General features: G+C 33.3%; 1 protein-coding gene across 1 annotated transcript in view; it reads left to right on the top strand.

Moving 5' to 3' along the window:
• Positions 1-14512, top strand: part of LOC139426515 (uncharacterized) — a 17975-nt gene extending 3463 nt beyond the window's left edge. The window contains exons 2-6 of the mRNA XM_071185738.1: positions 476-835; positions 7879-8099; positions 9544-9708; positions 13503-13670; positions 14367-14512. Of these exons, the coding sequence (XP_071041839.1) occupies positions 476-835; positions 7879-8099; positions 9544-9708; positions 13503-13670; positions 14367-14512 (1060 nt within the window). The remainder of the gene's footprint in view (positions 1-475; positions 836-7878; positions 8100-9543; positions 9709-13502; positions 13671-14366) is intronic.
• The last annotated feature ends 5182 nt before the right edge of the window (positions 14513-19694 follow it).

Genomic DNA, 19694 nt, shown 5'->3' with positions numbered 1-19694 from the left:
CAATGCTAGTTAATTAGCAAAACTAATCTTTTTTTTATTGAAATGTTAATTAAAGTGTCCACTTACATATTCGGTTACTAATTTTAATTTGTTTAAACAAAATTACTTTGTTACAATAAAATATTCTAATACCAAAAAAAGTACTTGTGTGACGTGAAAATATCTTTTGTGATGCAACTCTTTCAAAAGTACATAAAAATGGTTGCCATCAGGGGTGTACATGTAGATTTGTTAAATACACCTTGTGCACCACCTAGGAATCAAATCTAGAACCCGACACTCGAAATTTTTGCTCTGTTACAATCGTACCCTGTTACAATTGACCCCACTCTCCCCTATAGTTTATCAAATATATGTCATGTTAAATGTCAAAGGCATGTCAATATCAGTCATATCATGTATTATAGTCAATATCATATATAATAGTCAGTTATGTTAAAGTTATTTTGATATTTCTTTCTCCCTTTTCTACAAGACACTCGACCTCAGTCAAGCGACTGAAACTTCATTTCAGAAGATGTAGATCTCAAAAAATCGTGGAAGCACTCGAAAACATTCAATGTCTCTTTGAAAACCTTGCTTGCTATGGGAGGCTCGAATCTTTCGAAGTGGAGAATTTTTCCTTCCATCGTCACAGAGAGTCCTCCAATCGAATGATGGCCGCCTTCAAGTCATTCCTCGCCTCTCAACGGCAATTCTCCAAAGTCAGATTCTTCAAGACATGCTTCGATGAGCAGAGAGGGCTGGACATCTTGGAGAGGATAGTCTATCAGAACAAGGACATTCGATTTCTCGGACTGTGGTACTTTTTCGAACAAGGTGTCGATGTCTACAGGTAACTTTCATGGGGAAACATCTTTACAACATCTTTGAATCTTTACAAAGTACGCCAATTGATGTCTTATCCTTGAGAGGCATGCAATTGGCATGACAATCTACCGTTGAGCTTAAACTTATGCTTTTAAACTTACTTTTAAACTAATATGTTTCTTAAACTGGTTTTAGCGTATTCCCTGGTTCTTCGTATAAAGCGTATATCTTCGTATAAAGAGAAAAAAAGAAATGAACCACCCTGAATAACTTTTGATCTAATCATCCGATTTTCACGTACTAAAACTCAAACTCAATGGTTAGAGGGGTGACCTTAAATATGCTAATTAATTAGTGCACACAATGTTTTAAGCTGCCAAATCAAACACAAAAACATACTTTCTCTGAATTAACATACCTTATTTTTTTTAACAGATTTTTATTCTTTACTCCCAAAATATGGGGGGAAAGCCGCAATATGGGAATTATGGTCTCAATAGTTTGGTCGGGAAAGCAATAGTAAGCCGAAAGTCAGTCCCTTAATTTTTATTTTGTTTTTTTTCCTTTTCGACCATATCTCTAGAACATTTTAAAAGATTTGAAAAATTCTTCCACCCCCTCCAAAAATTTAAATTGAGCCCCAGTATGTGAATATCTGAATTAGATAAAAAGTTATTCAAGTTTTTTTTTTCCCCTGTATGTAAGCAACGCTTGTTTCCTTTATGTTAGTGACCAAATGTTCCTGTATGATTGCTTAATAACATGTTCCTGACCTACTTGAAGATTTTGGAATAATAATTTTGAATTACCCTGCATAATACAATTTCCGTTCTCCTGTCCCCCATTTCAAAATCTCAAGCAAGAGCTATAACAAATCTCACTTGAGCAAAATATTGCTTAAAAAATGTCCACTGAACAAAAAACATAGTGTGGTCGGAAAATTGAGTCAACAAAATTTTATACCAACAAAATTTCATGTGAACAATATTTTTGGGTTGGACAAACTTAGTAGGAAAAAATTATTGCTGCATAAACTAATTGCTATTCCCTCAACTCTTATAGACTTATTTTTTCTCAATCAATTTCCCCTTAAAACTGTGATATTGCGGCAAATGTCTCTTAACTTAGACCATAAATGTTAATAATGATTTCAATTTGATAATTCGAAAGTATTTACACATGCTGCTTTTCCTATACATATACAAATATCATACACTGAGCAGTCAACGTATTATGACCAATGACAAAAAATTTTGTTTGTCTATTCTTTTTCGTTTAATTCAACATTTAATTTCCGTGATAAGAACGCTAACAAGTTGTTTCAGGCACATTCATAGTGTGAGAATGGATGATTGTGGATGTAAGTGAGGGATAGCTTCTTCAACTACTTCCTTAAGAGCTCAATAGGATTGTGGAGGCAGGCGCAATATAGTAAAGTCACCATTATGTACCATCCTGTCATGCTGTAATACCAAAAGCGTGAGTGGATACATCACCCTGTTGATATAATCTTCTAAATTGGGGAAAAATTATCAGCACACCACAATTGGTCATCATTAGCCTTGCAATGGGTGTGACACCCAGTGAAATTCACGCCCCGGGCAACCCACGGTTTCCCCTGTGTTGTTATCCATCGTTTCTAAGCCCTCCCTTCCATTGTTATCTTGCATTGAGCATTGTGGGACATTTAACCTTTTTGCGCCGAATGTCAGAAATACGTAGACTAGACTAGACTAGATATAGAGTAGTTCGAAGTGCCTGCCCGCAAAGCGGGCATCTGACTTCTTCATCTAATAATATTTGTCCTTGGGCGACTAAGACTTTTGGCTTTAGGCTAGGGACGGGAGAATGGAGTAGGGGAGGGGGAAGTCCCCTTAGTCAAAGAATGCAGAAATACGTGCCTGCATGAAACCGTATAAATCAGGGTAAAAAGATAAAACTGGTAACCAAAGTAGAGTTCATTAGCAGTTTATTTGTGGGCGGGGTTATAATTGTTTAATTTATTTAATTAACAATTACTTAGTTCAAAATAAAATTATTTAGTTATACTTTGAATTAACATTGATTACGTACCTGATTAAACTAAAAATAATTAAAGTAAAAGCAAAGTCGGTCATATTAGCAACCACTACATTTAAGTTACCGTTTTTTATTTATTTACATCCTGATTCTGATTTTTTACGAATGTTTTTCTGAATCACCCGTCCCCAAGGGGTTAAGAGAACTCCAGACATCAGTTTCGCGTTGTCACTGGTACTATGGTAAAGAGATTATGTCACATTGGATAGGGATAAATAGACTGAAGAGTTTTGTCTTGATCTAGGCACATCAACCTGAGTAAACCAATCGACACCTTCATTCCTCAATTTCACCCCCATAATAAATGTGCTTGTTGATCACCATAGCAGCAAACAGCCCCAGACTTTTAATCTGGAGGAGTTCTCAAACAACATAATACTCATGTTAGATAGCTCATATCCTTTTGTTTATCTTTTCAGTTTTATTAATGACTTTTTACCACTCGTATTTTTGGTATAAAAATTACCCTTGCTTTTTTACATGATACTTGCTTACATACATGATACATGAAAATTTTAGATATTTTTAAAACTACCAGTTTATAAGAAAAATAATTTTGTAATAGATTTTACAAAATGATTAACTTCAGGATTACATATTGAACAATAACAAACATATTAACAGTCATTTATGATCATCTACCTCTCTTGATGTTATGAAAATTAATGGCTAAGTTTTGAAGATTAGAAAACGAGGGTCTACTACTTGTCAGAGCAAGTAGCATCGCAATTACAAATTTTAGATTAGCAAGTTAAACGGAAAGTAACGCCTACTTTTCCGTCACTCCCAAAACTCAAATCTTATGGTCTCATCTTTCATCGACTGTGTTTTGGAGATATTAATAAAAATAATTAAAGCTTGAAAACATACATTTCTTCAAAATATGGTAGTAAATTATCTACATATGTCCCAACGTAAAAACTTTCCTCGATTTAACTAATCGACTGTAGAACTTCCCTGAGTAAAACAATCGACACCTTCATTCATCCATTGCACCCCCATTATAATGTGCTCTCGTTTATTACCATAGCAGCAAACAGCCCCAGACTTATAGTCTGGAGGATTTCTTAAAAACGCACAGTACACATGTTATATATTCCTCATATCCTTCCGTTTACCTTTTCAGTTTTGTTAATAGCTTCTTACTACTCTTACTCACGCGCTCATTCAGCATGAGAAATTCGCAACTTTTTAGTACGCATCTCAAAGTATATCCCGACTAAAAAAATCACAGAGACAAAAAATGCACCCACCTTACATTGAAATTTTAGACTCCTGACTGGCTCCTCATCTCCTCTATCATCATTACCCTTTTCCACCTTCTTGGGTAGGCCCAATCCTTCGCGGAATTACTGCGGCTCATTCTGATTCAATTTACGAATACAACTACTAACAATGCTAATCACTCACTGCTTATTTGTCAATAATTATAAATTAATTATGAATAATAATTAATTTAGAGAACTTATGACTTTATCTGTTTGTTTACGTTTTTACCTGTCTGTGTTATCCCTGTTCTATCCTTTTTTACCGCAATATTACTTAGCACCTTAACATTAAGTTTACTAACCCAAATAATTTTAATATCAATGGCCTTTGATGCAGTTTGTAATCATATAATTTACGGAGGTGACCTTTCTGGCCAGGTACTCCGGTGCACCAAGTATTAGTTTCCGCACTTGATACCAAGGTATCCTTCTACCATTGCTAAATTAAATTTAATATTAATTGGTAAGTGTGCAGCTAACAAACTGAAATGAAAAAGACATTTTCAATAATTTATATTTACAGAATACTTACTCACATAGGGCAGGGGTGTGGCTTGAAGAAAAGGGCGCAATTCGAAGCAAGAATCTGTGCATTGCGGTCAATTGTCTAGTTTTCGTTCCTCCAATTTACCCCCATCAGAAATATACTCTCAGTTGTGATCATTGTAGTAGGCAGCCCCAGTGTCTGGAGAAGTTCTACTCAAAGATAAAAGAGTAGGCACTGATGCGTACTTAGCAATTTCTGTATTCCCCGGATGCCCTCGTCGGGGTGGGACAGGGTTCAGTTACCTAAAAGTGTCGAGAAGTTGAGAAAAAAACAGGCTTATTCCATCACCTTCTAGCTTATTCCCGGGAATATAAATATTGAGTTTTCTGTGGAAAAAATTTGGAAATTGCTGTTTTTCTTATAATTAAAAAATTTTAAATCATCATTCATATTGTTTAGTTCGCATTTCTTCAGCTGAATTACGCACATTCTTTTTTTGCAAGAAACATTGAGGTTAATAAGTTGATAAAACTTTTGTGGACTTTTAAACTGTTTGCTTAATCTTTAAAAGTAGAAAAAAAATTTGCAAAGTTTTAAAGAATGTAAGAATACAAAGAGTAGAGTTTTGAAGAACAAAATTCTGCATTAATTAATTTTTTTTCAATATCTTGCTTTAATATTATGTAAAAAAATAAGAAAAATTCTCGTTTTTATAAAATATGCTTTTGGCTGATGCCTTTCAAAAAAAAAAATTCCTAATTTTAAAGTTAATATGATCAGTAGTGTTTTAATAAATTAATAAAGTTAAAAATACTAAATTTAAAGTTCCTTTTACTTAAATATTGCATGTTTATTTAAGTGTTTAAGTGAAAAATAAAGAAAAAAAAATCCTTAAAAACTATTGCAATAAAATTGTAGTATGTCAAGATGCTAGAAGCAAATGCCACTTTATTTAATATATCAACTGTTATCAGCTTACACCTTTCAAATTATATTAGAAACAAGACCAGTTTTGTTCAGCTTCAAAGCTCCCACTATTTTCAAAAGCTTCAGGTTTAATTCCCAAAACTCCTGGTTTCTCTTCAAAGCTAACACTATTCTCAAAAGTTTCAAGTTTAATTCTCAAAACTCCCGGTTTATCTTCAAAGCTCCCACTATTCTCAAAAGTTTCAGGTTTAATTTCCAAAACTCCCAGTTTATCTTCAAAACTCCCACCATTCTCAAAAATTTCAGGCTTAATTCCCAAAACTCCTAGTTTTTCTTCAAAGCTCCCACTATTCTTAAAAGTTTCAAGTTTAATTCCCAAAACTCCCGGTTTATCTTCAAAGCTCCCACAATTCTAAAAAGTTTCAAGTTTAATTCCCAAAACTCCTGGTTTCTCTTCAAAGCTAACACTATTCTCAAAAGTTTCAAGTTTAATTCTCAAAACTCCCGGTTTATCTTCAAAGCTCCCACCATTCTCAAAAGTTTCAGGTTTAATTCCCAAAACTCCCGGTTTATCTTCAAAACTCCCACTATACTCAAAAGTTTCGAGTTCAAAATCAGTAGCTTTTTTTCTTTCTTTCTTTTTTTTTTGCATCATAAAGCCAAAGAATAAATAAAGGAAAAGAAGGCTAGCTTCCGTACGCATTATGTAAATCAGTGAGATCCTACGTGAGGTCCCTGCATACAAAGGAAAAATCAACATTTAGGGGCACAGAAGCAGAAATTCTTGAAACGGGTTTTCACCCTCCCCTCCTCTAAACCACTACTAGGGTTGGAGTGAAGAAGGTTTCTCTTTATGTATTATTGTTTTGTTTTACGCTTTTATACTATTGATAAACGGTGCTTTACAGAATAAAGATATTCCTTTGAGAACACATTTAGATCTTCCATGTTGATTAAGGGGGGACCCCACCCTGAGATGGTAAAATACTAACGTTTCTCTTGAATTTTTTTTAAGTAATAGAGACGATGTAGAGACTCCTTGTTTTTTTATGCTATTTAGCTACAATTTAAGTCTATTTTAAAAAATTTCTTTTGCGAAATAATAAAAAATAAGTTGGTTGCAGCTCCGTGTGTGGCTGATCATCAAAAAGTAGCACCTCACTGGCCTAATGGATTTAGAAGTCCTGAAACATAGGAAAACGATTTTGTTTAGATTTTCTGAAACATAAAGACATTATCTAAAAAGTAGCATAGCGGTTTTTTGATATTCGCAAAATTACCAAAATGGCGGCAACTTAAAAAAAAAGTTAAGTTTTTCATTAAAAAAATATTCATTAAAATACCAATATAAAATCGAAATATTAAGATATCAAAAAAATCCTAGGCTACTTTCTAAAGAATATATTTTTACGTAATTTAAAATAAAGAAGAGCTTATTTCGTTGTATAGATCATGAGAAAAACGTTAAGCCAGGTCAAAAAACAACTTTTTAAGAAAAACGCGTTTAAAGTTTTGACTTATGTTGAATCTAGTAAATTATTAAATTAGTAATGACTAACCTTTATTCTGCAATTCCAGGTCAATATATCTTCTCCGACAACAGAATGGATGAGACACAAAAGGAATGTCGCCCCTCCTAATCCGGCCGAACTGGCCTTTCTACCTGCTTAGCGACGATTTTATCTATTTTCCGGTATAACTTCTCGGAACCAAACGAAGTTAGGTTCCGAGAAGTCGTTTTAGGCAGACATTAGAAAGGGTACAAAGATTCGAAAAATGCAATAATTTTTTTTCTTCGAATTTTTGAAATATTCAGGGTGGAATCCCGCTTTAAATCTGATAACACATTTTGTTTGACATAGAAGGAAATAATAAAATGCGAATGACAGAGTACCTAATCATACACGTAGATTTGACCAAAAACCAGTTCACAGATGACGTACCTCCTTACTGTTACTTTACTTCTTCTGCGCTTGCGCTGGATCTCAGTACAAACGATGCTCTGATAAATCTGAGTATGTTGCTCACCCTGTAGGTTTTTTTTTGGTACAGCAAACCACACCTACAGTTCCCCTCGATAGTAACGTATTCTAAGAGCTGGTCTTCTCCTTTTTGTATTCTTTGATAAAGCTAAATCCTATTTAAACTACCATGCTCGCGAAATGAAGCATATTCTGTGATGTATTTGACCTAATGCGACAATACTGAGATGCTGCAATTTTCATAAAACTGCTAAAATATTTGCACAGTGTGCATTTTTGCTGTCTTGCGCATTACTTTGTGCTCTTACTTTTATTACGTTTTCAGGCATGTGGAATATGAGCGATTACTGGGATTGGCCAATCTCGAAGTGGTAGAGCTGGATTATTGTTGTACATCGGAAACCGTACTAGATATTCTCGGAGCGAAGAAGAGGTTGAGAGTCTTGAGCATTCTGTGTGATCAGAATGAGGGATTTCATCACACCATACCGGAAAAAAGCTGGAGAGAATTCAAACGCCCCCACATCGACATCAAGTATGAAATAGGTATGCTCTTCAGTGCGACCTCCCTTACTGTATGACTTTTCCATTACAACGACAGGTGCATGAAGTCCCATTTGCTATTCTAGGGACGCAACGATATTTTATGGTTCATCAGAAATTTTAATGATAATAATACAAGCCACAATTTTGATGTTACCACCGATCAATAAATGTGAAACATCTTGAATTCTCTATGAATTAAGAAAGGGTGATAGGTCGATCTATTTTCATCCTAGGTAGTTCTTTCTATTTTTATCTAGCCGGTCAGGAGGGCCTCCCTGACCGAGCTGGCCTCCAGGGAAACAGCGAACCTCGCTATTTGTTTTGAATCAAATAATCGATTACTCAGTAGAATAAGATTGTGGTACAATGGCAATTCTAATCTTCTTTTTTTTTGTCCGTCGTAAAGGAAATCTTCTTTTTTTTTGTCCGTCTTAAAGGAGTCCATCCTAACAACGAATCGGGGAAGAAATTTTACTCATCATCCGGGTGATAAAGCATACTTATCGTTGCATCTATTTCCTCACATTATTAATTATGCATGTTATCTTGCTGCCTTAAATCTCTGTTTTCAAAATCCAAGGCTGATTTATACAAGATGTAACATTGTTTTATGATTTCGAAGTTAACATTTCTGACAATTTCAAGAAATTAATTATAAAGTACATTCTGCTAAGTTTAAGAAAGGGCAATTTGGCCTTTAATGTTACAAAATTATTAAGTTACAAAATTATTCACCGTTCGTGATAATTCACTCATTATTTCGTACGTTGAGCAGGAAAGAAATTCAATAATAACATAAAAATCAAGTATAATATCCTTGAATGTAGTTTATTTAAAATTTTATTTCGTAAGAACCATTCGAGCGGTTTAATCCAAATTTTGTACTATATACTCATATAAAGTGGCATTCTTTAAAATGGTGTAAATATTTGTGTATCATAACGATCCAAAATTTTCAGCCTATTATTAAAAAATATAATTAAAATTAATAAATAATTACTAAAAATTTTTTTGTATGGAATTATTGTTTAAATAAATGTATAATTTTGTGTAAAAAAAAATTCGATTAGCTTAACAAGTTCTCGAGATATGTTAAAATAGGCAAAATGGGATATTTAGGGATTCAAATTTTCGATTGCCTTTCTGACCAAACTATTAGGACCCTATTTCCCGGATTGTGGTTATGCCTCATGTTTTGAGGGTCAAGAATGCGAATCAGTCGAGGAAAAAATAACTTTTTGATTCATGGAAATCATGGTTTATGAATCGGATTTCGTATTTTAAAATATTTTCTGTACTAATTAATTTCCTTATTTAAGATGAGGCTCTCGAAACATTTAAATTGAATACGTGAAAATCCTATCGTTAGATCAAAAGTTGCTTAGTTTTTTTTAAAATTTATTTTGAACATTGCTAAAGGATGGTGTGGTTTAAATTCTTGCAGTGGAGGTAGTGACGTTGCAACAGTTCATGGATGTTATGCCACAATCCACGTGTGCAAGTGAATTCACATACAAATGCGGACTCAGCTTAAGAAGTGACAACAATCTTCGAACACACGGAATATCCATTCTGCAGTACATCACCCATGCTTTTCAAGACTACTTTCGTGAGTCTTACCTTTTTGCATCCATTATCTGTAATATGTTCCACTATGAATATTTAGTTCACAATAAAATTGCTTATTAAGAGGAAACAAGCAGTTAATATGAATTTAGTAGTAATTAGAAAAAGAATTTATTCGAAAAAAATATCATTTCAAACTCATATGTCATTTTCAAAATTTTATTTCGGGGTGGGACATTTAAAAAAAAACGTATTCATACTGTGATTACTTTAAAAAAACAAACCAAAAAATTACTTTAATTTCTTTAAAGAAATTAGATTCTTCACATATTTTTATGAAATACAGTCGACCCTCTATTTAACGAAGTCTCTAAATCCCGATAAAAAGTTCGTTATATGAAAAATTCGTTAAATAGAAAATCACTTTTTGAAATACTTAAACAACACAAAACAGGTTTTAAATTTTTAAATTCTACACATAATTAAAATAGCAATTGATGTACCTTCATCTTGTTAACTAGTATCTACTATTTTATTTTTAGTTCTAACCATAAAAGAAATCTGCATGTAAAACAAGAATAAAGCAAAGCATTGTGTTGCACTATCGTGCAACATACATTTTCCGCTATAAAAAGCTAATATTCTGTATAAATTATAGCTGCATTTATTATGAAACTAATTAAAAACATACATTACCACATGTGTTCTTAATGTTAATTAATACTGATAAAATCCGTTAATTTTTTCTGAGTTTTTTGTTTGAAATGCAAGCGAAAAGGGATTTTACTGCTTTCCTTAAAATTTTGGCTTCGAAAATCGATTCAAAGTCATTTCCCCCATAAAATGCGTTAACAAGTCTGAAATGTTCTGAAAGATGGGAAATAGGGAATGTTGATCTCAAAGAAAAGTTCGTTAAATAGAAAATTCACTTCGCTATTTGGAAGTTATTTAAAGAAGAAATTTTAAAAATGCTCTTGCTTCCTAGAAAAAAAATTCGCAAAATAGAGAAATTCGCAAAATGGAAGTTCGTTAAATAGAAGTCCGACTGTACAATCTTCAGGGGAAAAATTATTGGAACTACATAAAAAAAGATACATAATATGTTGAAAAACAAGAGGATTCCTCTCTTTGCTTGACCCCAAGAAAAACTTGAGCAATTCATTTCAGATCGCATCGCGACAGCTTCTTTTACAACAGAGAAGGCCTCCGCACTGATCAATTTAGTAGCTCGAACATAAACTGCGCAGTGGCAGTCAATACGAAGGACATCTCAACGTCCGTACTACTAAACTGAGCAGTTAGGGAAGCAAATAAGACAGAGATATCTGAACGTTCGGACTACTAGTCGATCGGATTTCTCGTTTTATGGTAAGCCCATATAAAGGCTTTCTCTCCTCTATGAAAGTGCTGATCGGGATCACCTCGTTCACTTGTTCTTGCCTTAATTACGTTTGACAATCCGTATTTCATTCTTTATCCTTTTTCGAGTTATCCCAATTAAAAGAAGCTACACTCCTACTCCCCAAACCTTAATCTTTCTTGCTGCAGTACTATTCTTCACAAATTACTCTTTTACAATCTACGCTTTTCTTCATTTTTTTACATATTTAATTTCTTTTTTATTAAAAATAGACTAAATATATAAATGTGTGTACAGTGGGCAAAATATAATACGGACCACCCTGAATATTTTTCAACTAATGATCAGATCTTCAGGTTCTGGGAATCAATTTTAATGCTTAGAGGGAGTGATTTTAATTAATCTAATTAATTCATACAGACGATATTTTAAGTTACAAAAAAGTTAAGTTAAAAGTACGACTTTTTTTAAAATTTGATTTCTAAGGTTGACCAATTTTATTCGTAAATTTCGTGCTGTGCAAAATTATATTTTTTTTTGAATTCTGTAAAAAATTATATATCTTACAGCTAAAAAAATTTTCGACAATTAAATCAAATAATAAAAAATAATAAATATTTATTAGACGTCATTTTCGTATGGAAGTAATTATCTTTGGATTTAATGAATTTTATAATTGTGTGTAAAAAAAAAATTCGATTCACTCAAAACTTTCTTGAGATATGGCGAAATACACAAAAAGTAAAATTAACATTAAGGGGCCCAAACTTTGGATCACTCTCCGGTGCAAAGTATTGGGATCATATTTCTGAGATTGCGGCAATATTTTAGGGGTCAGAAATCTAAATACGTTTTAAAAAAGGACATGTTTATACAGATAAAGTGTGCTTTTGTGTCTAATTTCGTATCTTAAAATATTGTTTGCATTAATTAATTAGCATAGTTGTGGTAATCCCTTGGAACTATTAAGATTGAGTCTGAGATTATGAAACTCCGATCATTCGATCAAAAATTATTCAAAAATTATTCTTTTTCTGCACACTGTACACGTAACATCAAATCAAATACAAAGAAGAAAAGGAGAAATAATAATCTATTATGTTTATCATTGCAATTAATAATAATAATAATGCCCCGTTTTACATCCTCCCGGACAATTATGAACAAGTACATTATACACTCTATAACAAAAAAATCGACGCACCAAGAAGCAATCATCCGCTTGCTTTGAAATTTCGTATGAATGAATGTTTTGAACAGATATGGCTGGAATGATGCCGACTGGGAACGAATAGTCTTTAGCGACGAACCCCGCCTCCAACTGTGTCCTGACGATCATCGAAGACGTGTTTGGAGACGCACAGGGCAGAGGGGGGATCCTGCCTTCACTATTGCAATCCACACCGGCCCTCAACAAGGCATTATGGTCTGGGGTGTCATTTTCTTTGACCTTTGATCGTCATTAGAGGTACACTTACTGCACAGCGGTACGTCGACAACATCCTAAGACCTGTTTTGCTACCGTTCCTTTTGCAGCNGTACACTTACTGCACAGCTGTACGTCGACAACATCCTAAGACCTGTTTTGCTACCGTTCCTTTTGCAGCTCCCTAGGCTGGTTTCTCAGCAAAACAATGCCAGACTACATACGGCACGTGTTGCTATGAACTGTCTGCAAGCTTGTCAAACTCTTCCTTGGCCTTCCAGATCACCAGATCTCTCTCCCATCGAGCATACCTGGGATATGATGGGAAGGAGATTGCATCTGGCACGGAATGTTGATGACCTCGTTCGACAATTGGATCGAATTTGGCAGGAAATACCGCAAGAGACCATCCGGGAGCTTTATCGGTCTATGCCACGCTGTGATGCAGCTTGTATCCAGGCTAGAGGTGGGTCAACACATTAGTGAACTTGTTACTGTTACTCTGCAATAAATTATTCAATTGTTCTGAACTTTTTATCATTTACTATTCTGTACATTGTCTTCCTATCCACCAATTTTTGTTTCAATCGGACAACTCCTTCTTGGTGCGTCGATTTTTTTGCTATAGAGTGTATATTCGGTGAGAAGATGATATATCGATACATGATACCAAATACTATCATCTTTTTTTCCTTCTTTTTTTTCATTTATTTTGTTTTTTTCCGAATGTCAACAACAGAAGAATACTAACTATCTACGTACTTACAACAAAAAATTCTACTAAGCTTAGAGAAAAATATTTCAAAGAATTCGACGAAAAGTATTATCAAACTTCTTTCCGTTGCTAGGCAACTGAGAATTGTTTAATAAATTTCCTTAATTCTCCTTATCTATAGTAGATCCCCCCCCCTCGGGGCTGTTAAACCATAGAGAAAACTACCGTAGAATTTTCCAATGTAAGCTACTCAATCTTACTTTTCCTTTTGTTAAGATTGAAATTTCATGCCAATTGTGTTGTTTCAAATTAATATAACAATTATTACACAAATAGGTGAAATAAGTTTAGATTTCGGATTCGTCAACATCTCTCTGCTGGAGGATTCTATTCTGAATCTGATTATGACGTGTGCGCACCTCGAAGTGATTAATCTGTGTGGTGTCCTCTCCCCTACTCTCGCAAGAAGAATATGTGAAGGTTCACTTTCCAATACTCCTAAAAGTAAGAATCCATTCTTTTTAATTTTTAAAAGAAATGACTTCCTCATATTTGAGTTATCAAGGAGAGGCATCTTCTTCTCGAGTTGCAAGTACCCAATTCGAGGCAAAAAATAGTTTTAAATTGGCTTTCAAAATTGTTAACATACTCGACATCCCAACCTTAATGCATGGAATGAATTTTGGTATCAGAATCGATTTTGCCTCACAAGGTTTCTGATCTGATGCGTATTTCTGCCTCAAGATAATAGACGACTAGTTTTCTCCGTAAATATTTACCTCAACTTTTGTTGTTATTCAAAGCCAGGATTGAGGTTCAATGGGTTATTTATGTAACAAGCTCTGCTTGGAGCACGTTTCAAAACCAGTATTTGCTTAGATTTTGAACAGTAAATTGAGGCAAATATTTACTTTTTGGATGCAAGTTCATTAAACAGTTAACTTCGTTACGTCACAAAATAAATGGTTGACTTGTTGGCTATTTTCGGTCGACCATTTAGAACCTCTCACGATTCACGCACGTTCAGTCGCCATCGAGTGAATGATTGATGAGTTTTTAGCCTGAGAATATATCTCCCCAATCAGATTGTTCATCAAGGACAACCGGGTGTGCATGAATCGTATGCAGTGAGAATGGACTTTTGATATAATTTGTTGTATGAAAGAAATGCATTAGTTGAACGAATATTTATCATTTTAGGTCTGAAGCAAGTGGACTTGATGTTTTATTTCTGCAACTTTGAAACAGTTGATGAGATGAATCGAATGCAAGAATATAAACAAAGATTGAAGGCGATGGGTGTTGCATTCCACTTTAATTTACTCACATTTCAATCAGTAGATTGAGGACAGAATAATGCACAATAAATTGTAATGCATTTGGTTGAATACTGTTTATATTTTATCACAAGCAGGAAACATGGATTATGCATATTTTTTTTAAAATTCTGTAGCAATAAGCCATGCATATTTTTAAATTAAAGTTTTTTTAGCCTTCGTTAAAAATTTGAGACCATTTCAAAACCAAAACTTTAAAGGGTTACATACATGTAAATAGAGTGTAAAAAATAGCATGAACTGAGTGTACGATTTTAAAACCGCAAGGAAGTGGTAGAAATTTTCGATGTATCCCTTTTGCTTAAGAAGTGATATTTGAACAGGCTTAATATTCTAGGCATTTTTATTACTTCAATCAGGAGTTCAATTTTTCCACTCATAAGATTTTTTTTATATCTTATAAATTCTAAAAGTTTGAGAGCCAGAATTCAATTTAGCGAAATTAATGTAATAGCATAAATTTATTGTAAAGGTTGCCATGTTTTGAATGTTATTTTCAGTTTTTTTGTGTCTTCAACTAAAGTTAAATTAATTCACCATTAAGATGATTTTTTAAAGTTTTTCCGCCGAGCAAAGTAAAAGAAAACGCTGTTTATATACTTGAAACAAAGCTATAATTTTAAATTATAATATGCTATCTTACAGTAATGAAATATCTGGGCTTTAAAACATACAAATAATTTAAATATTTTTAAAGCTATTAAACGTTTTTAAAAATGACTGATTTTGTGACATTTTTCATTTTAGATTAAAATTATCAAAAACTATGCTTTACTCTTATTTTTTTTAAAAAATTTCATAAACCCAATTAATGTAGCATTAGGATAAATTTTTAAATATTAAAAAATTGAATCACAAACTCTTTTCATTTTTTCAAAACCGTGGCTTTTATAAACATTGACATTTTGTGCCATTTTCAGGAAGACCGTTGAGGGCACTTACTAAACATAGGCATAACTTGATCTAAAAGTCATTAGTAACTGTTGCAAACTCACAGTTACGAAAATCGCTTATTATTCATACAAAAAAACGACATATCGTGCGACAACAGAATCTTCAAAAAACAACTTTAAATAATAAATAGTGCAAGTCATTTTTACAAATAGTACAAGCTCAATTGGCGATCGCAACGCTCGAATATGACATCTGGTTTCATGGCTTTGGCCCTTCTCCCTTCCTTCTCCTCCTCTTTTCAGTTTTATAGGAATGTACTACGATATTTTCCCTTTTCTTCATATTTTTCCTTTTTATTTAATAAAAATATATATATTTTTTAAATTTCCATGATGCTTTTCTTTAAGACTATGTTTAATGTAGTTTTCAGTTCCATATAGTTTTTCAACTTAACAGATTTTAATCTATATGAAAATCAAGAGAGAAACTAACGTACTTCCTTCCCCTATGACTCTCCACACGCAAATGTGGAAAGCATGAGAAGTGTTGCCACAGATAGAGAGTTCTGCTCTACGCCACCTGCAGTCCATTTCGATCGCCAATAACAATAGAGGATGGCGTGTTTTGTAGACTTAAGGAGTGAAATAATACAATAAATTAGCATCACAAATGTGATTTGATGTCAGTAAATTAACGTCATCAAAACATCACAAAAGTGTCGACTATAGTGATATCCACATTGCATGCTCTTTACTCCAGGCTAATCGCTGACGAAAGTGAGCTGCCTTGAACGGAACGCATCTGCGAGGATATAGATCAATATTTCCCAAACATTTGTACACAGTTTGTCTTGAAACTGAGGTACCCGTGACTGATAGATGAACCGGTTTTTTTTTTCCAGTCGGTATTTATTACCCAGAATCCTCATTGTTGGGTGAAATGATGATACCTGAGGATTAAATACGATATGGCGCTGATTATTTTCTTAATTTTTTTGTCTATCACACAAGAGAAGATAACCAAATTCCCAAAAGATATACAGTACGTGCCCGAGCAATTTCAAGACGATAATTGAAAGAGAAATAACGTTAAGATACTTTTAGAATTAACTAAGAAATTTCAGCCAGTGAAATATAAATTATACTTTCAAGTCTCATTATATGATAATTATTACTATTTCTATGTTACGGTATGTATACTCTGGTCATTTGATCAATACCTCTTTTTGAAATACCAATCATTCTTTTTTTTTAATAAAGAAAATCTCTATTGATGAACTTTTAATTCATCAGTATTTTCACTTTATTCCGAAAAAAAGCTTCTTTATACGATGCACAAATGGCAGCATGTTTAAAAGAATTTGTTACAGGAATGTATGAAAAAGAAAACAAACTATTTACAATAAAAGATGCAAATAAGAATAACGGTAAAAGTAATTAGAATAAAAAGGTTTCGAGAAATATTTTTGAAATAAATATTTATTTCTTCTTTTATTAATTTTAAAAAAGTTTATTCTCATTCTTTGATTAAAATATGTAATAAAAAAGCTGTGAAAGTAGTTCCTTGAACTACACTTTTTTAAACATTTTATACGTAAAATGATTTTACAAATAATGCAAATTCATGCGAACATATTCAGTTAACTATCAGTAGAAACAGTAAATTTAATTTTTTTCATTTTATATTATAACCGTTGTTAACAGCCTACTCAAATTTTCGAGTTCACGACTACTAGCCTTGTAATTTTGGACCCATTACAGATGACAAGGGAACTTCTGCATCAAGTATTGGGAGAAATTTTTAAATGAGGACTTTTTGATGGAACTAACCCGAATTTGCGTTACATGGGAGAGAAAAACAACACGAATCTCCCACGGTTAGCCTGCCGCAATAATGATGACCGAAATGAAATGCAGATAAATATATAAAAGGCACACATAAAAACTGAACTCACCAAAAACTATTTTAAAAAAATCTTTGGTTAAAACGTGAGATGTTAGCATTTAAGATTTTTATTAAAGTAAATTACATGACTGACCCTTTCTATGGCAATGGTAAGTATATTTACCTCCCATTTTGAAAGTCAATGATAAACTATTTTACCACTTTTAATTTGGGCTTTCATTTCATAATAACTCTGTTGAAGCACGTTTGAATAAAATTGATGACCATAAATTCCAAAAAAAACAAAAAAAAAACGTATCAAATTTTATAATATGTATGATTGCTTTTGCAGTTTATAGCATTAATAAAAATTTTTTAATTAATTAAAAGATAAAATTAAGTAAGTTACTTACTTTTTATAACACCTAATGGGCGGTAGTCAACGTAATGTCCATCAGAAAAGGGAGTCGAAATTTAAATGAATTTTACCTAATAAGCTAAATGAGTTTTATTTATTCACATCAAGTTCAATTCAGAAAATATTTTAATTTACCTTTACTAGAAATAAATGGCCCATTGAAATGTTTGAATAATAATGAAATAAATTCCAATTGTATTTCGCACATTAGCATACGAATATCAATACTAATGATGTTTCCATTATAAAAGTGCTAGATAATACTGCATGTGTTTACTTTACATTTAAACTGAGGGAACATTAACTTCATTTTAAACTAACAAAGAGGAATGTGCTTGTGATTCCTTGTGTATATAAAAGTTTTTACGGTGAATACAAAAGATTTGATTGTCCAAGATAAATTTGAATGATGAAATCATGTTAAGGCCATGAATTTCCTTTTCAATAAAAACATTGTCTGTCCTGAAAGGATGACTGGGTAACAACGAGTCAGTAAAAATCTGAAAATAAAACGTTCTCTCATCAACATACACCTTTCAAAGCCTTTATATTTTTTATTGCAATGATATAAAAAATGACACATGAAAGGAATGATTGTAAATTAATGTGTATGTTTATTGATTCTCTCTTACCGTAGATTTAAATTCAAAACTTTATTCCCTAACACCATGAAAGAACAGTTAAATAAATCCTGTCCCATTTCCAAATGTTTAACACTGTTTATAACGTATGCTACTTCTAAGTACCCTTTAACAAAACGTTTCATAACTTTTAATGTTGGTTATGGATTTTTCTTGTAAAAAGTAGACCATTTTCAAAAAGTTTCATTCCAGAGAGCTTTTTTTTTTTACTCGGCTTAAAGCTCAGAGTCAACAGTATAAGAATATAATATTGATAAATCCCACTGAGAACCAGATAAGATATGGTTTATTAAAACATTTCTGAATAAATATAAATACGAATAAATATAAATATGATTTCCTGAATAAATAAAGCAAGCAACTTCTCAGCTTGAAAGAAACTTACTTGCTAAGAATTCTCTCAATATCATGGGATTAAAACGAATACATGATCTCTGTACCTGACACAATGGGCCGATTCATCTGTGTTAGTAAAGACGATGTTAACATGAAGTAAGAGAATCGATGTCAATTTGTCAATGGTAAAATAGAAGGGGGTAAGGTAGAAAATTGTTGTCAGTCTATAACAGTTCATGAGGAGAGACTGGAACATCTATTGATCTCTGGCGATTACAGGAGTTTTTAAAGTTCTATATTAAGATCTTAACAAGCCGTTGTTTTGGTGTTTCTGTGGCTGGCATTTGTTTCGTTGGTGTTGGTTGTTTTCTCCTAGGTCGGGTTTAGCACTGCGAGAAGTTGGCTGTATGCAACCTCTGCAAATGCAACACTTTGGCTTGATATGATCTCTAGAACATTTGTAGAAGCGATGATTGTCAATACCCATCACACACCTCGGTGAGTTTCTGCTGGTATATTGTACAAGACCAAACCCTTGTTATCGAAAACACTGTGTTTGAAATCTTCTTCCTCTGAATCTTTCAACTCTAATTGGATGGTCATTGAGGTGAAATGACGCAGTTCGAATACTGATTGGCTCGCAGCAGTGTTAAAAGGAAGAAGCTCATTTGCCCCGCCTTCTCAACGGTTGAAGTGGGCACTTTTTGCTGCTTCGGTTCTGAGCTTTACAAACTCCATCGCAATTACTTCCATCTTAATATCAACTGGTACAGCATTCCGGTAGCGCAGTCGTTAAAGGCGTCACTTATGCCAATGGTATAGAGCCGAGGGTAATGAGCTCGATGCTGGAAGCAGACTAAATAGCAGGCATGAATACGCAGAAAGGTGTGCTTGAATCCACTGCTGAAAATCTTCTCGTTAGTTGTGATTAGAAGTGTAGAGAGAAGGTTACCATCTCAGGCATTTCCCATGTCGTCAGTGTTAAACCAGGGTGGTGGTTCTGACGTAGCATTCCTAC

The sequence above is a fragment of the Parasteatoda tepidariorum genome, chromosome 9, assembly GCF_043381705.1.
Source record: "Parasteatoda tepidariorum isolate YZ-2023 chromosome 9, CAS_Ptep_4.0, whole genome shotgun sequence".
NCBI classification, from domain to species: domain Eukaryota; kingdom Metazoa; phylum Arthropoda; class Arachnida; order Araneae; family Theridiidae; genus Parasteatoda; species Parasteatoda tepidariorum.
Note: the sequence above shows the minus strand (reverse complement) of the source record. Positions and strands in the feature narration are given on the sequence as shown.